Genomic DNA, 17067 nt, shown 5'->3' on the forward strand with positions numbered 1-17067 from the left:
GAGCGCCCTGGGTTCCAGCTAATGCCACTGGGCCCAATCCTGCACTGGGGGAGTAAAGGGGATGCTGGTGGGCTAAATCGGTGGGTGGGGTGGGGTGATGCTGCAGGGTCCGATCCTGCGCAACACCCCATTTTTGCACCTCTGCTGGCTCTGTGCCCTAGGCAGCTGCCCCACTCGCCCCGCTCTAGTTATGGCCCTGAGCTACAAAACACAAAAATGTATTATGCATCACCTTTAAGTCTGATCATTCATTGAGTAACTGAATGCAATGTTATGTGGCTATCTATTTTTCTTTTTTGAACATTCAGTATCAAAGAACATGAATTGTGCAATTACATCTCCATTTCATACAAAGACATTTCAAAATCATTATTCTGCACCTGAGAAACCAGCAAATAAAAGTTACAAAACAAATTAAGCAGCACTAGTTACTCTCTACTTCCACTTTCAGTGATATTCAGAATAATGACATAAACCTTTGATTGGTGAGTTTGTTTTATTTGAAACTTGGCAAAATTGCTGTTTCATGTATTTGGGTATCTATTTTTGTATTTCTCCTGTGCTTTGAATGCTGTGCCACTATTTGTTTATAGACAAGACCAGGGGTGGCCAACCTGACCCTGAGAAAGAGCCAGAATTTGCCAATGTGCATTGCCAAAGAGCTACAGTAATACGTCAGCAGCCCCTGTCAGCTCCCCTCCTCCCTCAGTATCTCCCACCCGCCAGCAGCACCGCTGATCAGCACCTAACTCTCCATCCTTGCGCCTCCCGCCTGCCACGATCAGCTGTTTTGTGTGCAGGAGCCTTGGGGGGGGGAGGAGGAGCAAGGGCGCAGCAGACTTGGGGGAAGGGGCGGGGGCGTTGGAGGAAGGAGTGGAGTGGGGCTGGAGCCTGGGGCAGAGGCAGGGGTTGAGCAGTGAGCACCCTGTAGTAGATTGGAAAGTTGACACCTGTAGCTCCAGCCCCGGAGTTGGCGCCTATGCAAGGAGCCGCATATTAACCTCTCAAAACCCCCAGGTTGGCCACCCCTGGACTAGACTCTTCCTTCTTCTGTATACTTCTCACTTGGTAGTCTGTGGTAGTAGCTGGCTAATCAGATGGTTCAAGGTTTGATGCCCTCTACTGCTGCCACTCCCCATTGCTATCGTTTAGAACATAAGAACTGCTATACTGGCTCAGACAAGTGGTTGTCTAGCCCAGTGTCCTGTCTTCTGACAGCAGCAAGTGCTTAATGTGTCAGAGAGAATGAACAGAACAGGGTAATTTTGAGTGAAGTCTGAGAGACCAGGGATCGGCTAGGGGGCAGAGGGTATACTTAGCAAGAAGAATACATTACTGCTTTAGAAGTATGACAGAGATGCAATCTGTGGCTCGCAAAATGAAGTCACAAAAGGAGAACTCAAGGAAGACAAAGACATTGCAGAGAAGCTAAATTAATCCTTTGCATCAGTCTTCTCTGCAAAGATTGTGGGGGAGATCCCAACACCCAAGCCATTCTTTTTAGGTGACAAATCTAAACTGTCCCAGATTGAGGTGTCAGAGGAGATTTTTGGAACAAATTGATAAATTAAACAGAATAAGTCACCACAACCAGATTGTATTCACTCAAGAGTTCTGAAAGAATTCAAATATGAAATTGCATAACTACTAACTGTGATATGTAACCTCTTGCTTACATCAGCCTCCGTTTCAGATGACTGGCAGACAGGGCCGGCTCCAGCTTTTTTGCCGCATCAAGCGGCGAAGGGGGGAAAAAAAAAAAGGCTGATCGGCGGCACTTTGGCGGCAACTCAATTGCTCGGCTTCATTCTTCTGTGGCAATTCGGCTGCGGGTCCTTCACTCCCTCTCTTCCTCTTCGGCGGCAGCTCAAAGAAGAAGAGAGGGACTGAGGGATCCGCTGCCGGACATGCCGCCCCAAGCACCTGCTTCCTTCGCTGGTGCCTGGAGCCAGCCCTGCTGGCCGATAACTAATGTAACATTGACTTTTTAAAAAGACTCCAGAGGCAATCCTGGCAATTACAGGCTGGGAAGCCTAACATCTGTACCAGGCAAATTAATTGAAACTATACTAGAGACCAGAATTATCAGACAGATAAACATGATATGTTGGGAAGAAAGTCACCTACCTAGACTCTTGTAATGGGAAAACATGCTTAACTAATTTATTAGAATCTGTGAGGGTGTCGATTAAGCATGCGGACGAGGATAATCCAGTCAATATAGTGTATTTGGACTTTCAGAAAAGCTTTGACAAGGTCCTTCACCAGAGCCCATCAAGGAAACTAAGCAGTCATGGGATGAGAGCCCCTGTCTGCCAGTCATCTGTCTTCCACTCTTGGCGTCTGTCAGTCAGAGGTTTGGGGACACCCAAAGCATGGGGTTACGTCTCTGACCATTTTGGCTAATAGCCATTGACAGACCTATCCTCCATGAACTTATCTAATTCTTTTGGCCTTCACAACATCCACATGCAACGAGTTACAAAAGTTGACTGGGCGTTGTGTGAAGAAGTATTTCCTTACATTTGTTTTAAACCTGCTGCCAATTAATTTCATTGGGAGACCCATAGTTCTTGTGTTATATAAAGGGCTAAATAACACTTACTTTCTTCATACCATTCCTTTCCTAGTGATTCCGAACATTAGCTTTTTTGACTGCCACTGTACATTGAGTGGATGTTTTTAGAGAACTATCCACGATGACTCCAAGATCTTTCTTGAGTGGTAACAGCTAATTTAGACCCCATCATTTTGTATGCATAATTGGGATTATGTTTTTCAATGTGCATTCCTTTGCACTTATCAGCATTGAATTTCAACTGCCATTTTGTTGCCTGGTTACAGTTTAGTGAGATCCTCTGGAACTCTGCATTCACCTTGGAACTTAACTGTCTTGGGTTTATGTATCCTCTGTACATTTTTGCCACTTCGCTGTGCACCCCCTTTTCCAGATCATTTATAAATATGCTGAACAGCGCACAGGTCACAGTACAGATCTTTGGGGGGCCCTACTATTTATCTCTCCATTGTGAAAACTGACCATTTATCCCTACTCTTTGTTTCCTATCTTTTAACCAGTTACTGATCCATGAGGACTTTCCCTCTCATCCCGTGACTGCTTAGTTTCCTTGATGGGCTCTGTTGAGGGACCTTGTCAAAGCTTTTCTGAAAGTCCAAATACACTATATTGACTAGATTACCCTTGCCACATGCTTATTTACACCCTCACAGATTCTAATAAGTTGGTTAGGCATGTTTTCTCATTACAAGAGTCTAGGTGGGTGATTTTCCTCCCAACATATCATGTTTATCTGTCTATAATTCTGGTCTAAGGAACAAATAACTCTCTTGTTGGGTTACCTTTCCCTTAGTTCCAGCTTCCATTGGGTAGCTGTCTTAATGTTGTTCTGAAACATTTGTTCCCCTCTGTCTCTGAAATTATAAGCCTTGAAAGTTAATAAGTGTTGATATTTATAATTTTTGTTTTTAGGTGAGTGATTTTGTGCTTAGTTGACCTATCCTGTGCTTATTCATAGTTAGTTTATTATAAGAAAATGTCTCGAACAGTCCATACCTTCCCATCCATATTACCCAGGAAATTTGACTTACCAAATCTGAAGAATTATTACAGAAAAATACAGATGTTATGTGGATATCGGCAGAGCCATGGAAAGATCTTTCTTGATAAAACCAAGTTGTGAAGAATATCTTAGGCTGTGGCTACACTTAGCGCTTCAAAGCGCTGCCGCGGTAGCGCTTTGAAGCGCTAAGTGTAGTCAAAGCGCCAGCGCTGGGAGAGAACTCTCCCAGCGCTGTCTGTACTCCACCTCCCTGTGGGGAATAACGGACAGCGCTGGGAGCCGCGCTCCCAGCGCTGGGGCTTTGACCACACTGGCGCTTTGCAGCGCCGCAATTTGCAGCGCTGGAGAGGGTGTGTTTTCACACCCTGCTGCAGCGCTGCAAATTTGTAAGTGTAGCCAAGCCCTGAGAGCGTGATTGTTCCTGATGTGGCATAAGTGAAATATAAATTGGATTTCCATGTCTTACTCTAAGTGGTATCTTTGGTTCAAGGGTAATTAGACCTCGCTCCTCTGTGTGTCGTCTTCTTTCTCTGAAATGTGAGAGGGCTTTGAAGGGTGGTTTCATGGTTCTTGCTACATAGTTCTACAAGAATTCCAGAGCAGAGATTATTTCTTTGTCCTTGGATGCAACCTTCAGCAAGTGCATCCTTAGGAAGATCATAAACAAATAGCTCCTCTGTGCTACCCTCCTTTGTCCCCTTTGAAACAGGGATTGCTAGGCAGATCCCAGGTGTTAGAAATTCATATCTGGCAACATGAAAATATTTATTTTACCTGTTAACTTCTAATCTCCAGATACACTCATCCAAAGCTACCCAGTAGACAGAGGATGGTGTTCAGCATTTTCTGTATTTCCAGAATTTCCGTTCCTGTCACCTAAATTCAGTTAAGACACATTCCCACTTTTTGCCTAGTCTCTCATGTTGTCAGTGTTGTGTTTTGAAATCTGCAATTAACTTTCTTGTCAACAGAGAGCTTGTCAGGGTTCCCTCCCCACTCTGAACTCTGGGGATCCGCATGAAAGACCCCCATATCTTATATTCCACCAGCTTAGGTTAAAAACTTCCCCAAGGCACAAATTTCTTTCCTTGTCCTTGGATGGTATTGCTACCACCACCAAGTGATTTAAACAAACATTCAGGGAGGGGCCACTTGAAGCCCTATCTCCGCCCCCCCTCACAAGTATCCCCCCAAGCTCCTTCACCCCCTTTCCTGGAGAGGCTTGAGAATAATGTACCAACCAAATTGCTTCACAAGACCAGACCTTAGGATTTTTAGGACACAAAAAACCAATCAGGTTCTTAAAAGAAGAACTTTATTATTTATTTTAAAAAACAAAGGTAAAAGAAGCACCTCTGTAAAATCAGGATGGAAGGTAATTTTACAGGGTAATAAAAAGACTTAAAACACAGACCGTTCCCCTCTAGGCTTAACTTTAAAATTACAAAACAGGAATAAACCTCCCTCTTAGAAAATTCACAAGCTAAAACAAAAGATAATCTAACGTATTTCCTTGCTATTGCATCTAAAATTCCAGAAATTGTAAGTATCATTTTAGTAGGAGCTGGATTACCTGCTTGGTCCCTCTCTCATTGTCTCAAGAGGGAACACAAAGAGAGTACAAACAAAACCTTTCTCTCCTCCCCACCACTCCTCCAGATTTGAAAGTATCTTCTTTCCCCATTGGTCCTGTGCCAACTAGGTTAATGGAACTGATTAACCCCTTACAGGCAAGTGATTCTATACCTCTGGCCAGGAGGGATATGATGTTACTGCATATGTAAAGATTGTTACCCTTCCCTTTATGTTTATGACAGAGCTAGTTGTCTGGAAAAAAAAAATTGTGCCGGTACTATTGGGTGTGGAAGATCCAGAATTGGAACTACACTATAGGTCAGGAATCAGCACAGGGCATCAAGCCTTCAAGTTTCTGATTGGCAGCTTTTTGCTTTCTCATGGGGAGATATGAGCAGGCAGACCCAGACATTAGGGGGTCAGTGCTTAGAGACCTCCCCTTCCTTCTCTTGCTCATCCACCTCAGTGTTCCTTGATTGTGAAATAGCTGCGTATTTCCTTAAACCATGTTTTCGCTTCCATTAAATAAATGTCTTATTAACTGATTACTAAGACACAGTTTTCTTATTTCTTCTCAGTTACCCATGGATGTATAGTCTCCACAATAAAACTATTTCTCCCAGATGGTATGGAAGCCCGGTTACGGTCAGAGTAAGTAGAATTAAGTATTTATTAAAATCTACCGAAATTAGAATATTTTATGAGGGTTTTTAAGTATATTCCTATTATAATAAGTAACATGTAACACATGTTGATTTATATATGTCTATAGGTATGTCGTACGTAACATATAAGATCCCTGCCCCAAAGCATTTATAATCTAATACGCACAGGTAATATAGTGATTAAAAGCAGCACTCATGCAAGTGTGAGATCAGTGGGATGACAAAAGTAGGAGAGGAAAACATTCTCTTGGTGAAGACATTTATATGTGGTGGTTCATGCTGAAGTTACCAATATACATGTTAAAATTGTTCTTGTGTATGCTTTGCTTTGTTAGATTAAAAGCTAGAGGTATGAACTTGTATCATAACTGGAAACTTTGTTAATGCACAATTAAATTATATGAACTTGAATGGTTTTAATTTTATAATAGTATTCAGAAAAATAAATGGAATGGAAAACTGGATTTATAAATTGTGTTTTTGTGTCTTTACATGAATACTTATATATTTTTATGCATCTGTAAGTGTGAATGGGAGTCATTTTTATGAATTTGTTGAGGTGCCATTTAGATTTTAAAACTGAAATCCAGCAAACTAGATTTGCCAATTTGGTAAGTGTTATAGCCAATATTCTGATGAAATTTAATCAGGATAACTTTTGAGTGCAGCGAGCATTAGATTACTAATTTTAGCACTAATTTCTTTCAAAGTCTTTTACTTTGGACAGCATTTCTCAGATAAATATACTAGGTTATTCTTACCTAACCAACAGTTTGGGTACTTGTGTGCTTCTTGGAGAATAAACAATCAAAAGTTCATCAATCAAGTGTAGATAAAACAAATGTGCTAGGCACATACTGAACATAAAATACACATGCAGGTTTGTAAGTGATTAACAAAAACCAAAAGTATGGCTGTGACTCTAGGGGCCCCTCAGTGCCAACTGGCAGAGAGCCTACCGTACTGAAACTCACATCAGGCCTGACACACTCATTGCCCCAGCACGGCGTTGTCATAATATGTACCTAAAAGGTGTTATGTAAGGTGGCACATGTGAACTTATGTCACACTGGTCCTGAAAATTGTGGCATGATATATGTACAGATTGTGTACAAAATTGTGTGTGTGTGTGCTGGAAATATATTTTTTTAAATGTGTTTGGGAATGTATAAACCCAGGCTGCTGAAGGCAAAGGAATGTTGGTTTACCTGTCTTACTGGCTTGATTACTGGAAGAGGACAATGAAAGTACATTTACATATACAATAAACAAAGTGAACAAGCAGCAGCTTAATGCACAGATGGCAGGGACAGAGTCTGCACTCCAGGAATCCTTCTTGGCTCTTGAGACAGAGACAGTGAACTTTGGGTAATATAAGGGGAGAAAAAAGGCATTTAGTTATCCATGACTCCAGGAACTAAGGGAACCAACACCCTTTGATTCTGTGAACATTGGGTCCCTTGGCCTGGAGGGCTGAATATGCCGGTAAGTAAGAAAATTGCTCAGGCAAAGATTGTAACTTGCTAAGATTACATTTTAGTCACTGGAATGCATGTCCCTATTTTACTTCGTTTTGTTTGTAAGTATACCTCTCTTTCTCTTGCTCAATATCACTTCAATCTCTGTTGTTAAACTTATTCTTGTTTTATTACCTTGTGCATTAAAGTGAAATGTGAATCTTCACCTACCCTAACACGCTGATGCATGCTCTTTCTTTGGAGGCTGCCAGCATAATTTCTGGGAGAGGTAATGGACACTGCAGGCTCTGGGGAGCTCGGGAACTGGGATTCACTGACTGTTACCTGCAAGGCCAAGTTTAGACTGGTGGACTCTTGAAGAGTTTGCTGGCAAGGTAGACAGACTGGTGTGTCAGGGAGCTGACACACAGCTTAGCTACAGCAAAGCTCTCACTCTTGCTAAGGCAGAGCACTAACACAGAAGCTCACAGTTCTGGGTGTCCCGAATGGGACACCATAGGGGCCAAGCGGCTATACCAAGGAACAATATAAATCACCCAGATTTTGTAGTACAATTACTTATAATCATTAGTTATCTATTCTTTAATAGCTCTAATACATATCACTCTTCCAGTAATTCTCCAAGGAGCAAGGATGTACTTACTTTGTGGGCCTGCTGTTAGAATTATTTGATATGAAAGGAACAAGTTTAAACAATTGTTGATAATTTGAAGTTATTGTTTAAGTCTCTCTTAAGCCAATGGGTGTAAGCTTATAAAGGAGAAATGTGCATATAGCATTATGTAATTAAAATCCGAAATAAGGTTACTTGAGGTCTGACTAGAAAGAGTGTAGACTCAACAAGACAACTTCCAGTTACTGTATTTCTCTTTCTATTCTTTAATATAATCTCTGTAGTGAAATCTTACTACTGCTTCTTAGTCCTGTTAACCTGGGATAGGGAAGAATCTTTCCTGCACAGCTGGTCTGAGTGTCAGTAGAATTCCTTGATTCTGAAGCTTCTTTGTGGGATCAGTCAGATCATCTTCTTAGTCCTGTAACCCTAGAGAAAGGAATTCCCGTGGTGTGGGATTCATAAGACTCTTGGGTCCCACACAGTGACCTCAGTATTTATATACCCTGATTTTCCATGGGAGCTATTTAGGGTAGTAAACTGTTTCATCAATCCAGAGTGCCTACAACCTACATCAGAAACGAGCACAAAGAATTATCATCTTACTTTGCAGAAAAGAGCAAGCACATTTAGGAAGACTTCTCAAACAGCATGATCTGCTCTGCCTGTATTCACCAACCAACAGCCCATCTGCATTCCCAGAGTTCAGCACATTCACACATCAAGAGGTTCTGAAAACTGTAAAGAAGTCTCGACACATGACTTGTGAATCCAACTCATAGCTTTTCTGGCTTGTGAAAAAGAGCTATGAACATCTAGTGCCACTCCTGACCTTTGAAATAGCAAAGGAATCCTTCCTTCCTCCTTCAAACATGGAATAGTTTGACCAGAATTGTAGAAACCAATCTTGTATACATCATTTCAAGCCAACTACAGCCCAGTGTCAAAATTCCCATATCTGAGAAAGATCATAGCAAAACTAACCAAAGGCCAACTACAGGCTTATCTGATTGAAGCTAATATTTTAGACCTGATACAATTTGATTTCAGGCCAGGATATGGAACTGGAACTGCTTTGGTGGCACTGAAGGTTAATCTTCTCTTGTCAATGGCTAGAAGGCAGACACGAATTTTCCTCCTCCTCCTCCTGAGCCTCACTACAGTTTTCAGCACTGACTATGAGATACTACTGTTTCATCGGAGACTGGTGGCAGGGGTCCAGGACAATACACTATAAAATGGTTTTGAGTCATGCCTGGAGGAGCAGACCCAAGTAGTAATGATGGGAAACTGCATCTCCCCTCCTAGACCCTTGACTTGCAGAGTCCCATAAGGATCAGTTCTGTCTCTAGTCTTTTTCAGCATCTACATGTATTACTCCTGAGGGAATTCTACATCAAAAAATTGAAAATTCTGCACACAATATTATAAAATATTGACAAATAAAATTTGCAGAATTTTGCAATAAATAAATGTGGCTCCAGCATGGCTGTGGGGAGCACAGGCCACTGGCTGCATTGAGGTGGGAGATCACACTGAAACCCCCACATCCTCCGGTACAGGGACTCAGCAATGAGGTCACACCTGACCCTGACACAGTGCTAGGGCTGGGCCTGCCCCAGAAACACCCCGGTGCCCTGCCCCTTTGTGCCAGGTGTACCAGGTGTGGCTGGGCAGGCTCAGCCAAGCAGGATCCAATTGTGGAGGGGCCCAGTGGGGGGTTCCGGGTGCAGGGCAATGGGGATTCTTCAGGGGATCCAGGTGATGGTGTTTGGGCTCAGCAGAAGTGTCTGAGTGTGGGGAGATGGGGCTTGGCTGAGGGTCTGGGTGTGGGAGCTCAGTGGGTGGGTCAGTGCTGGGGGAAAGGGGCTTGATGGAGTGGGGGTCCAGATGCAGCTGGATAGGGCTCAGTGAAGTGTGGATCTGGGTGTGTGGGGCTTGTCAAAGGGGCCTAGGTGTAGTGGGGTAGTGCTTGTCTGGGTGAGGGTTGGATGGGCCTGCTTATCAGAGGAGCCCCAGGTGCTGCCGGGCTCCTGCTTCCCCCCACGATTCCCCTATCTCCTTTTCTTCTCCATCCCCTTCCCCTCATTCCCACATTCCCCTCCCCCATCCCTATTCCACTCCCTTCCTTCCCCACTGCCTCTTCCCCTCACTCCCCTTCCCTCATTTCCCTCACGCCCCCTTACTCAGCCACAACGTGGGCACTCACTGTTCCACAAAAAATAGGAAGGCTCCCAGCACACAGAAGGGGAGTACAACTGGCACTGGGACCCAGGAGGCTGCGTTCAGTTGCAGAGTCAGTGGAGCCTGGAGCCCGAGAAGCAGCCTCCGAGCTGGGCAGTTCTGCATTTGTGGAAATGGGGGGGAGGGGGGAACAGTGGCATGTAACCCCATGTACCCCCATACCTTGCCTCTTTTGGGGGGGCAATCCCCCCAGAAAACCTGCACACATGATGCCCTCCATACAGCTTCCCTTTGCTTCCCTGCAGTTTTCTGCAGGGAAAAGCAGGAAACCTGCGGGGGCAGGTGCTGTTTTTTGCGGGTGTACAGTCCCGCAGAATCCCCCCAGGAGTAATGTGAAGTGGTCAAACTACATGGACTCAAATGCCTGCAGTATGAATGTGGGAGTTGCAAAGTGGTTTGAAAAAATGGAGAAGCACTAATAAATGAACATCTGTTGTGGAACTGCACAATTGCTTATTCTCAACCTGCTTTTCTCTCTCTGCTTCTTGGCCAAGCGATTTAAGGTGCCATCCTGGAGCTGTGGTAACCTTGGTGAATGGCTCTGGCGGTGAAAGAGGGGTTGAACCAGACTGTTTTTCCTTTAATTAAAAACAATTATCTGCAGTTTGAGGGGGTGTTAGTTGGTAACTGACAACTGCAGCCTTAGATTTCAGTCTTCTGACAAAGTTTTCCTGTTGCTGTCCTGTAAAGTTGTGGTGACAGGAATATGGGGCTTGGCTCCCCATAATTAGGAAATATCACCTTTTGTAATATTAACCAAATACACTGAATACAGCACTGATAGAAGCTATATGAAGACCCATAACAAATAAATTAAAAACATTTTAAAACAAAATTAATGGATTTCAGAATTCACACATTTTGTTTTTGTTGCAATTTACTGAAATTTCGTGGCAAATTGGAGATCTGTGATGATTTCCAATAGGAAACGTGCCTGTGTTTCGGCAATTTTTTTGGTCAAATCTGTAATTCAGCAAAACATTTCACTACACTGAATTAACGTTTTCCGAAGAAACTGTTTTGTTGGAAAATTTCCTAACAGCTCTGCTTGTAATTGTTTCTATAATTGTTTTTCAGATGCCATGTTTTATTTTTAATTTGATTAGGTGATGAAATAAAATATTCCTTTCATGCAGAAAAGATGCTTTAAAATTTCTGTTTTGGCGAACTTTTTAGTATTAAGTAAAAATACATGATCCAAATTTAATCATGGTGCAACATCACTATTGTATTTCATAAAACATAGTTCTTCTTCGAGTGATTGCTCCTATGCATTCCAGTTAGGTGTGCGCGCTGTGCGTGCACGGCTCTTCGGAACATTTTTACCCTAGCAACTCCGGCGGGCCGGCTGGGCGCCCCCTGGAGTGGCGCCGCCATGGCGCTGAATATATACCCCAGCCGGCCTGTCCGCTCCTCAGTTCCTTCTTACTGCCCGTGACGGCCAGTTGGAACAGTGGAGTGCTCCTTTACCTCCACAGCCCTAGCGTTTCTCCATTTCCTACGTGTTCATAGTTAGTTAAGTTAGTTTAGTTGTTAGATTAGTTGAATAAGTTTAGTTAGATATAGTATAGTTAGGGAATTAGGGGGGTTTAGCCCCTCTTCTTCCACAACCGGTGCGGGCTCATGCCCAAGGCACCGGGGTTTAAGCCCTGTGCGGCTTGCCAGCGGCACATGCCTGTCGGGGACCCGCACGACTCCTGCCTGCGCTGCCTCGGGGAGACCCATCGTCCAGATAAGTGTCCCATCTGCACGGCGTTTAAGCTGAGAACTAGAAAGGAGCGGGACACTCGCCTAAAGCAGCTCCTTATGGAAGCGACACTTCAACCTCCCGCGCCGACCCCAGCGGCACCGAAATAGTCATCGGCGCGCAGCGCACCGGCGGCCCCGAGCCGCTCCGGTACCGAGACTGCTCGAGCTCCGCAGCCGGCACCGGCGTCCCGGCACCATTCCCTCTCTCCAAAGAGGAAACGGAAGACGGCGCAGACGGCCTCCAAACCGCATGCTACGGGACCACTTGCCTGGCCACCACCGGCCCCTCCGGTACCGGCTGTGGCGGTGCACAAACCGTGCACAGTACCGTCGACTCCGGCGCCGCAAGAGCCGTTGAGTCCGGTACCACCCTGCTCCCCGGTTGAGCTGCAGCTCCCGTCCACGCCCGAGACATTCTCGACGGCGAGAGAGCTCATCGAGCTCACAGAGGCACCGAGCCTCCGGCACCCGGCACCGCCGGTGCGGGCCGTTCAGTCAGCGGGCAAGCCAGCGATGATGCGGCCACCTCCCCCTGACGGACGAGAGAGACGTCGGTCCCGGTCCCGCTCCCAGTCCCGCAGACGGTCACCGCCACGCTGTTCCAGATCTCGGCACCATTCACCATAGTGGTACCGCTCCCCGTCTCGGCACCGGTCGCAGTCCTGGTACCGCTCAACATCGTGGTACCGGTCGCACTCACGGAGACGCTCCCGGTCGCCCGACCGTCGGTACCGAGGGAGGTCCAGATCCCGGTACCGTTCCCGGCATCGCGACTCCCAAAGCCGCTCCCGACGCCGTCGGTCGAGGTCACGGTCGAGCTCCCGGCACTGGTCGAGCTCCCGGCACCGCAACAGTCACTGGTCCCGCTCTCCATCCCGGCACCGCGATGACCGGCACCGATCCTCGGCACCGTCCAGGGACCTACTGCCGGCTCCACGGCGCAATCGTTCAGCGCCTCTGCCCTGCCTTGGCCTTCGCGTCAGCCCTCAGTCGCCTCTCAGGCGGGCAGCGGGAGAGATCTCCGGGCCGACCCCCAAGGCCAGGACCAGGGACCGCAGCAGTGGGGGTTTTGGGTCCCTTGGGCCTACCACGAGCCTCAAGGTCTCCCCTTTCCCCCGAGGCACGTGAGCGCCAAACATAGGGTGCCCGAAGCCACGGTGAGCAGACTTCCCCCATCTCCACCGGGTGAGGCCCCGTCGCCACCTGGTCCCGCTCAGCGTCCAGGGTCCGAGGCGGCTTCATACCCCCTGGAAGAACCAGCTCCAGAAGCGGTGGTCCAGGGTCTGTCCTCATCATCCTCGCCGGATGAGGTGGTGGCGGGGGCTTCTACCGCAGACCCCCCTCCTATTGACTTGCGGGCCCACCAAGACCTTCTTCGCCGGGTGGCGAAGGCTATCGACCTCCCCGTGGTGGAGGTCCTGGAGGATGACGACCCGGTGACCAACGTCATTGGAGCTGAGGCCCTGCTGCGGGTGGCCCTGCCCTTTATCCGCACCATTCAGCGGAATGCCACTACCATCTGGCAGTCACCGGCGTCCGTCCCTCCCACCGCACGTGGCGTGGAGCGCAAGTACTCGGTCCCGCCCACCGGATAAGAGTACCTCTATACCCACCCGACTCTGGACTCCCTCGTGGTACAGTCCGTAAATGACCAGGAGAGGCATGGGCAGCCCGCTCCGGCGCCAAAATCCAAAGACGCACGGCGCATGGACCTGTTGGGCCGGAAGGTCTATTCGGCGGGTGGCCTCCAGCTCCGGATTGCCAACTAGATGGCTCTTCTCGCCCGTTACACCTTTGACATCTTGGTGTCCCTGGCGAAATTTTCGGAGCTGATCCCGACCGCCTCACGTCAAGAGTTTTCGGCCCTCTTGGAAGAAGGCAAAAAAGCCTCCCGGTCCTCCATCCAGGCCGCTCTGGACTCTGCAGACTCAGGAGCCAGAACCCTGGCCTCTGGTGTGACCATGCGGTGTATCTCCTGGCTGCAGTCCTCCACCTTGCCACCTGAGGTGCAGTACAACCTTCAAGACCTCCCGTTCAACACTCTGGGTCTCTTCTCGGAGAAAACGGACTCCAGAATTCAGACCCTCAAAGATGGTCGAATTGCCATTCGCTCCTTGGGTATGCACACACCGGCTACCCAGAGGAGGTCATTCCGGCAACAGCCCTACCGGCCCTTTACCCAGGCCAGGTCAAGGCCCTATAATAGTCGGCATGCTAACCTAAACCGCCGTAGACCATCGGGCAACAGACGCAACCAGGCCCAGGCCCCTTCCAAGGCCCCTCAAGGGCCCAAACAGGCCTTTTGATGGGACGCCCGAGGACGGCTCATCGGTCTCCTTCCCGGATCCTACCCCGTTATTTTACAACCGCCTGTCCCACTTCCTCCTGGCGTGGTCCCAAATAACATCGGACAACTGGGTCCTTCGCACTATCCAGTATGGTTACCGCCTTCAGTTTGTTTCGCCCCCTCCTTCCCACCCACCTTTCCCGTCCCTCTTCAGGGACCCCTCTCACGAGCAATTCCTCCTACAAGAGGTCGAGACTCTGCTGAGCTTGGGGGCCATAGAGGAGGTGCCGCATGACATGCGGGGCAGGGGATTTTATTCCCGATATTTTCTCATCCCCAAGGCGAAAGGAGGTCTCCGACCCATACTAGACCTCTGGGAGCTTAACAGGTACCTGCTCAAGCTCAAGTTTCGCATGGTCACCCTGGGGACCATCATTTCCTCCCTGGATCCGGGAGACTGGTTTGCCGCCCTCGATATGAAGGACGCGTACTTCCATGTCGCGATTTACCCTCCCCATCGACGCTACCTGCGCTTCATGGTCAACAGCGCGCACTACCAGTTTGCGGTGCTGCCCTTCGGCCTGTCCACCGCGCCAAGGGTCTTTACCAAGTGTATGGCAGTGGTGGCCGCAGCCCTCCGCCGTCGCCGCATACACGTCTACCCGTATCTTGACGACTGGCTGGTTCGCCGGACATCCCGACAGCTGGTAATGGACCAGATGACGGAAATACTATCCTTATTTCAGCTCCTGGGCCTTCTCATCAATGCCGAGAAGTCCACTTTAACTCCATTGCAACGAGTGGAGTTCATCGGGGCGGTCCTCAACTCCAGTTTAGCCAGGGCCTGCCTCCCTCAGTCTCGGCACCAGACAATGGTCTCCATCATTCGGGACCTACACACCTTTCCCACGACGACAGTTCGGTCCTGCCTGCGCCTCCTGGGCCACATGGCATCCTGCACATTCGTGACCACGCACGCCAGGCTGCGCCTTCGCCCATTTCAATCTTGGCTGGCGTCGGTGTACCGCCCGCATCGCGACCCCATAGACATGGTGGTCATGGTCACGAAGCCTACCATCGACTCGCTCAGCTGGTGGCTGGACCCAGAGGTCGTGTGTGCAGGAGTCCCGTTCCGCCCTCCTCGCCCATCCGTCACCCTGACCACAGACGCCTCAGCGTTGGGATGGGGGACTCACCTGGGCGACCTTCACACACAAGGTCTCTGGTCGCCCCAAGAGCTCTCCCTCTTCTGCGTTACCCACTCGATTCGCAGAACACGCTGGCCGACCATCTCAGCAGATCGTTCCTCTCCCACGAGTGGTCTCTCCGTCCGGATGTGGCGCACACAATTTTCCGGAGGTGGGGGTTTCCCCAGAAAGACCAAGGAGAACAGGAAGTGCCACCTGTTTTGTTCGTACCAGGGTCGCTCGCCAGGCTCCCTGTCGGACGCATTCCTGTGCTCCTGGACGGATCACCTCCTCTATGCCTTCCCTCCGTTCCCGCTCATACACCGGGTGCTACTCAAGCTTCAGAGGGACAGGGCCCACGTAATACTCGTCGCTCCGGCCTGGCTGAGGCAGCACTGGTACACCCTGCTGCTCGAGCTCTCCGTTCGGGATCCCGTTCCCCTTCCGTTATGGCCGGACCTCATCACACAGGACTTCGGCAGACTCTGCCACCCGAACCTACAGTCCCTCCATCTTACAGCTTGGTTCCTGCGTGGTTGACCCACGCAGAGAGGGGCTGTTCGGCGGCAGTACAGCAAGTCCTACTTGAAAGCAGGAAGCCTTCCACTCGCTCCACCTACCGCGTGAAATGGAAGCGTTTTGCGCTCTGGTGCGATCAGCGCGGCCTTAATCCCTTCCTAATCTCTATCCCTACAATACTGGACTACCTCTGGTACCTTAAAGAACAAGGACTCGCGGTCTCCTCCTTGAAGGTGCACCTGGTGGCCGTGTCCGCCTTTCGTCCATCTATGGGAGGTCGGTCCAGCTTCTCCAACCAGATGGTTTCCCGCTTCCTTAAAGGCCTGGACTGCTTGTACCCGCCGGTGCGGCGTCCTTCCCCAACCTGGGATTTAAATCTCATTCTGGCCAAGCTTATAGGACCGCCCTTTGAGCCCCTGGCCACGTGCTCTCTACTCTACCTCTCCTGGAAGACAGCCTTCCTAGTCGCAATTACATCGGCAAGACGAGTTTCTGAGCTCCGGGCACTAACGGTTAGTCCACCATACACCGTCTTTCACGGAGACAAGGTGCAGCTTCGACCACATCCGGCCTTCCTCCCTAAGGTGGTGTCGGCCTTTCACCTCAATCAGGAGATCTTCCTTCCGGTCTTCTTCCCGAAGCCGCACGCCTCACCTCATGAGCAACAGCTTCACACCCTGGACGTCCGCAGGGCCCTCACTTTTTATATCGAGCGGACGAAGCCCTTCCGGCGTTCGCCACAGCTGTTTGTGGCGGTTGCTGACCGCATGAGAGGCGAGCCGGTCTCCTTGCAGTGGATTTCCTCCTGGGTGACGGCATGTATCCGGACATGCTACGAGCTTGCTCGCGTGCCACCATGCCGCCTCATCGCTCACTCGACGAGAGCGCAAGCCTCGTCGGCCGCTTTCCTGGCCAATGTTCCCATCCAGGACATCTGTAGAGCGGCCAGCTGGTCTTCTGTCCACACCTTCGCTTCCCACTACGCGTTGGTGCAACAATCCAGAGACGACGCAGCCTTCGGCTCAGCAGTCTTACACTCTGCCACGTCTCACTCCGACCCCACCGCCTAGGTAAGGCTTGGGAATCACCTAACTGGAATGCATAGGAGCAATCACTTGAAGAAGAAAAGACGGTTACTCACCATAGTAACTGTTGTTCTTCGAGATGTG

At 48.8% G+C, this 17067-nt stretch overlaps 1 protein-coding gene across 17 annotated transcripts in view; it reads left to right on the forward strand.

The window, feature by feature from the left end:
- The window catches only part of LOC120409130 (sarcolemma associated protein), a 169148-nt gene that overhangs the window by 68567 nt on the left and 83514 nt on the right, over positions 1 to 17067 (forward strand). For all 17 annotated transcript variants that reach the window (XM_039546622.1, XM_039546620.1, XM_039546633.1 and 14 more), the window contains exon 4: positions 5735 to 5807. In XM_039546622.1, coding sequence (XP_039402556.1) covers positions 5735 to 5807 — 73 coding nt within the window. The remainder of the gene's footprint in view (positions 1 to 5734; positions 5808 to 17067) is intronic.

Source organism: Mauremys reevesii, linkage group 7 (assembly GCF_016161935.1).
Source record: "Mauremys reevesii isolate NIE-2019 linkage group 7, ASM1616193v1, whole genome shotgun sequence".
Classification (NCBI taxonomy): Eukaryota; Metazoa; Chordata; order Testudines; family Geoemydidae; genus Mauremys; species Mauremys reevesii.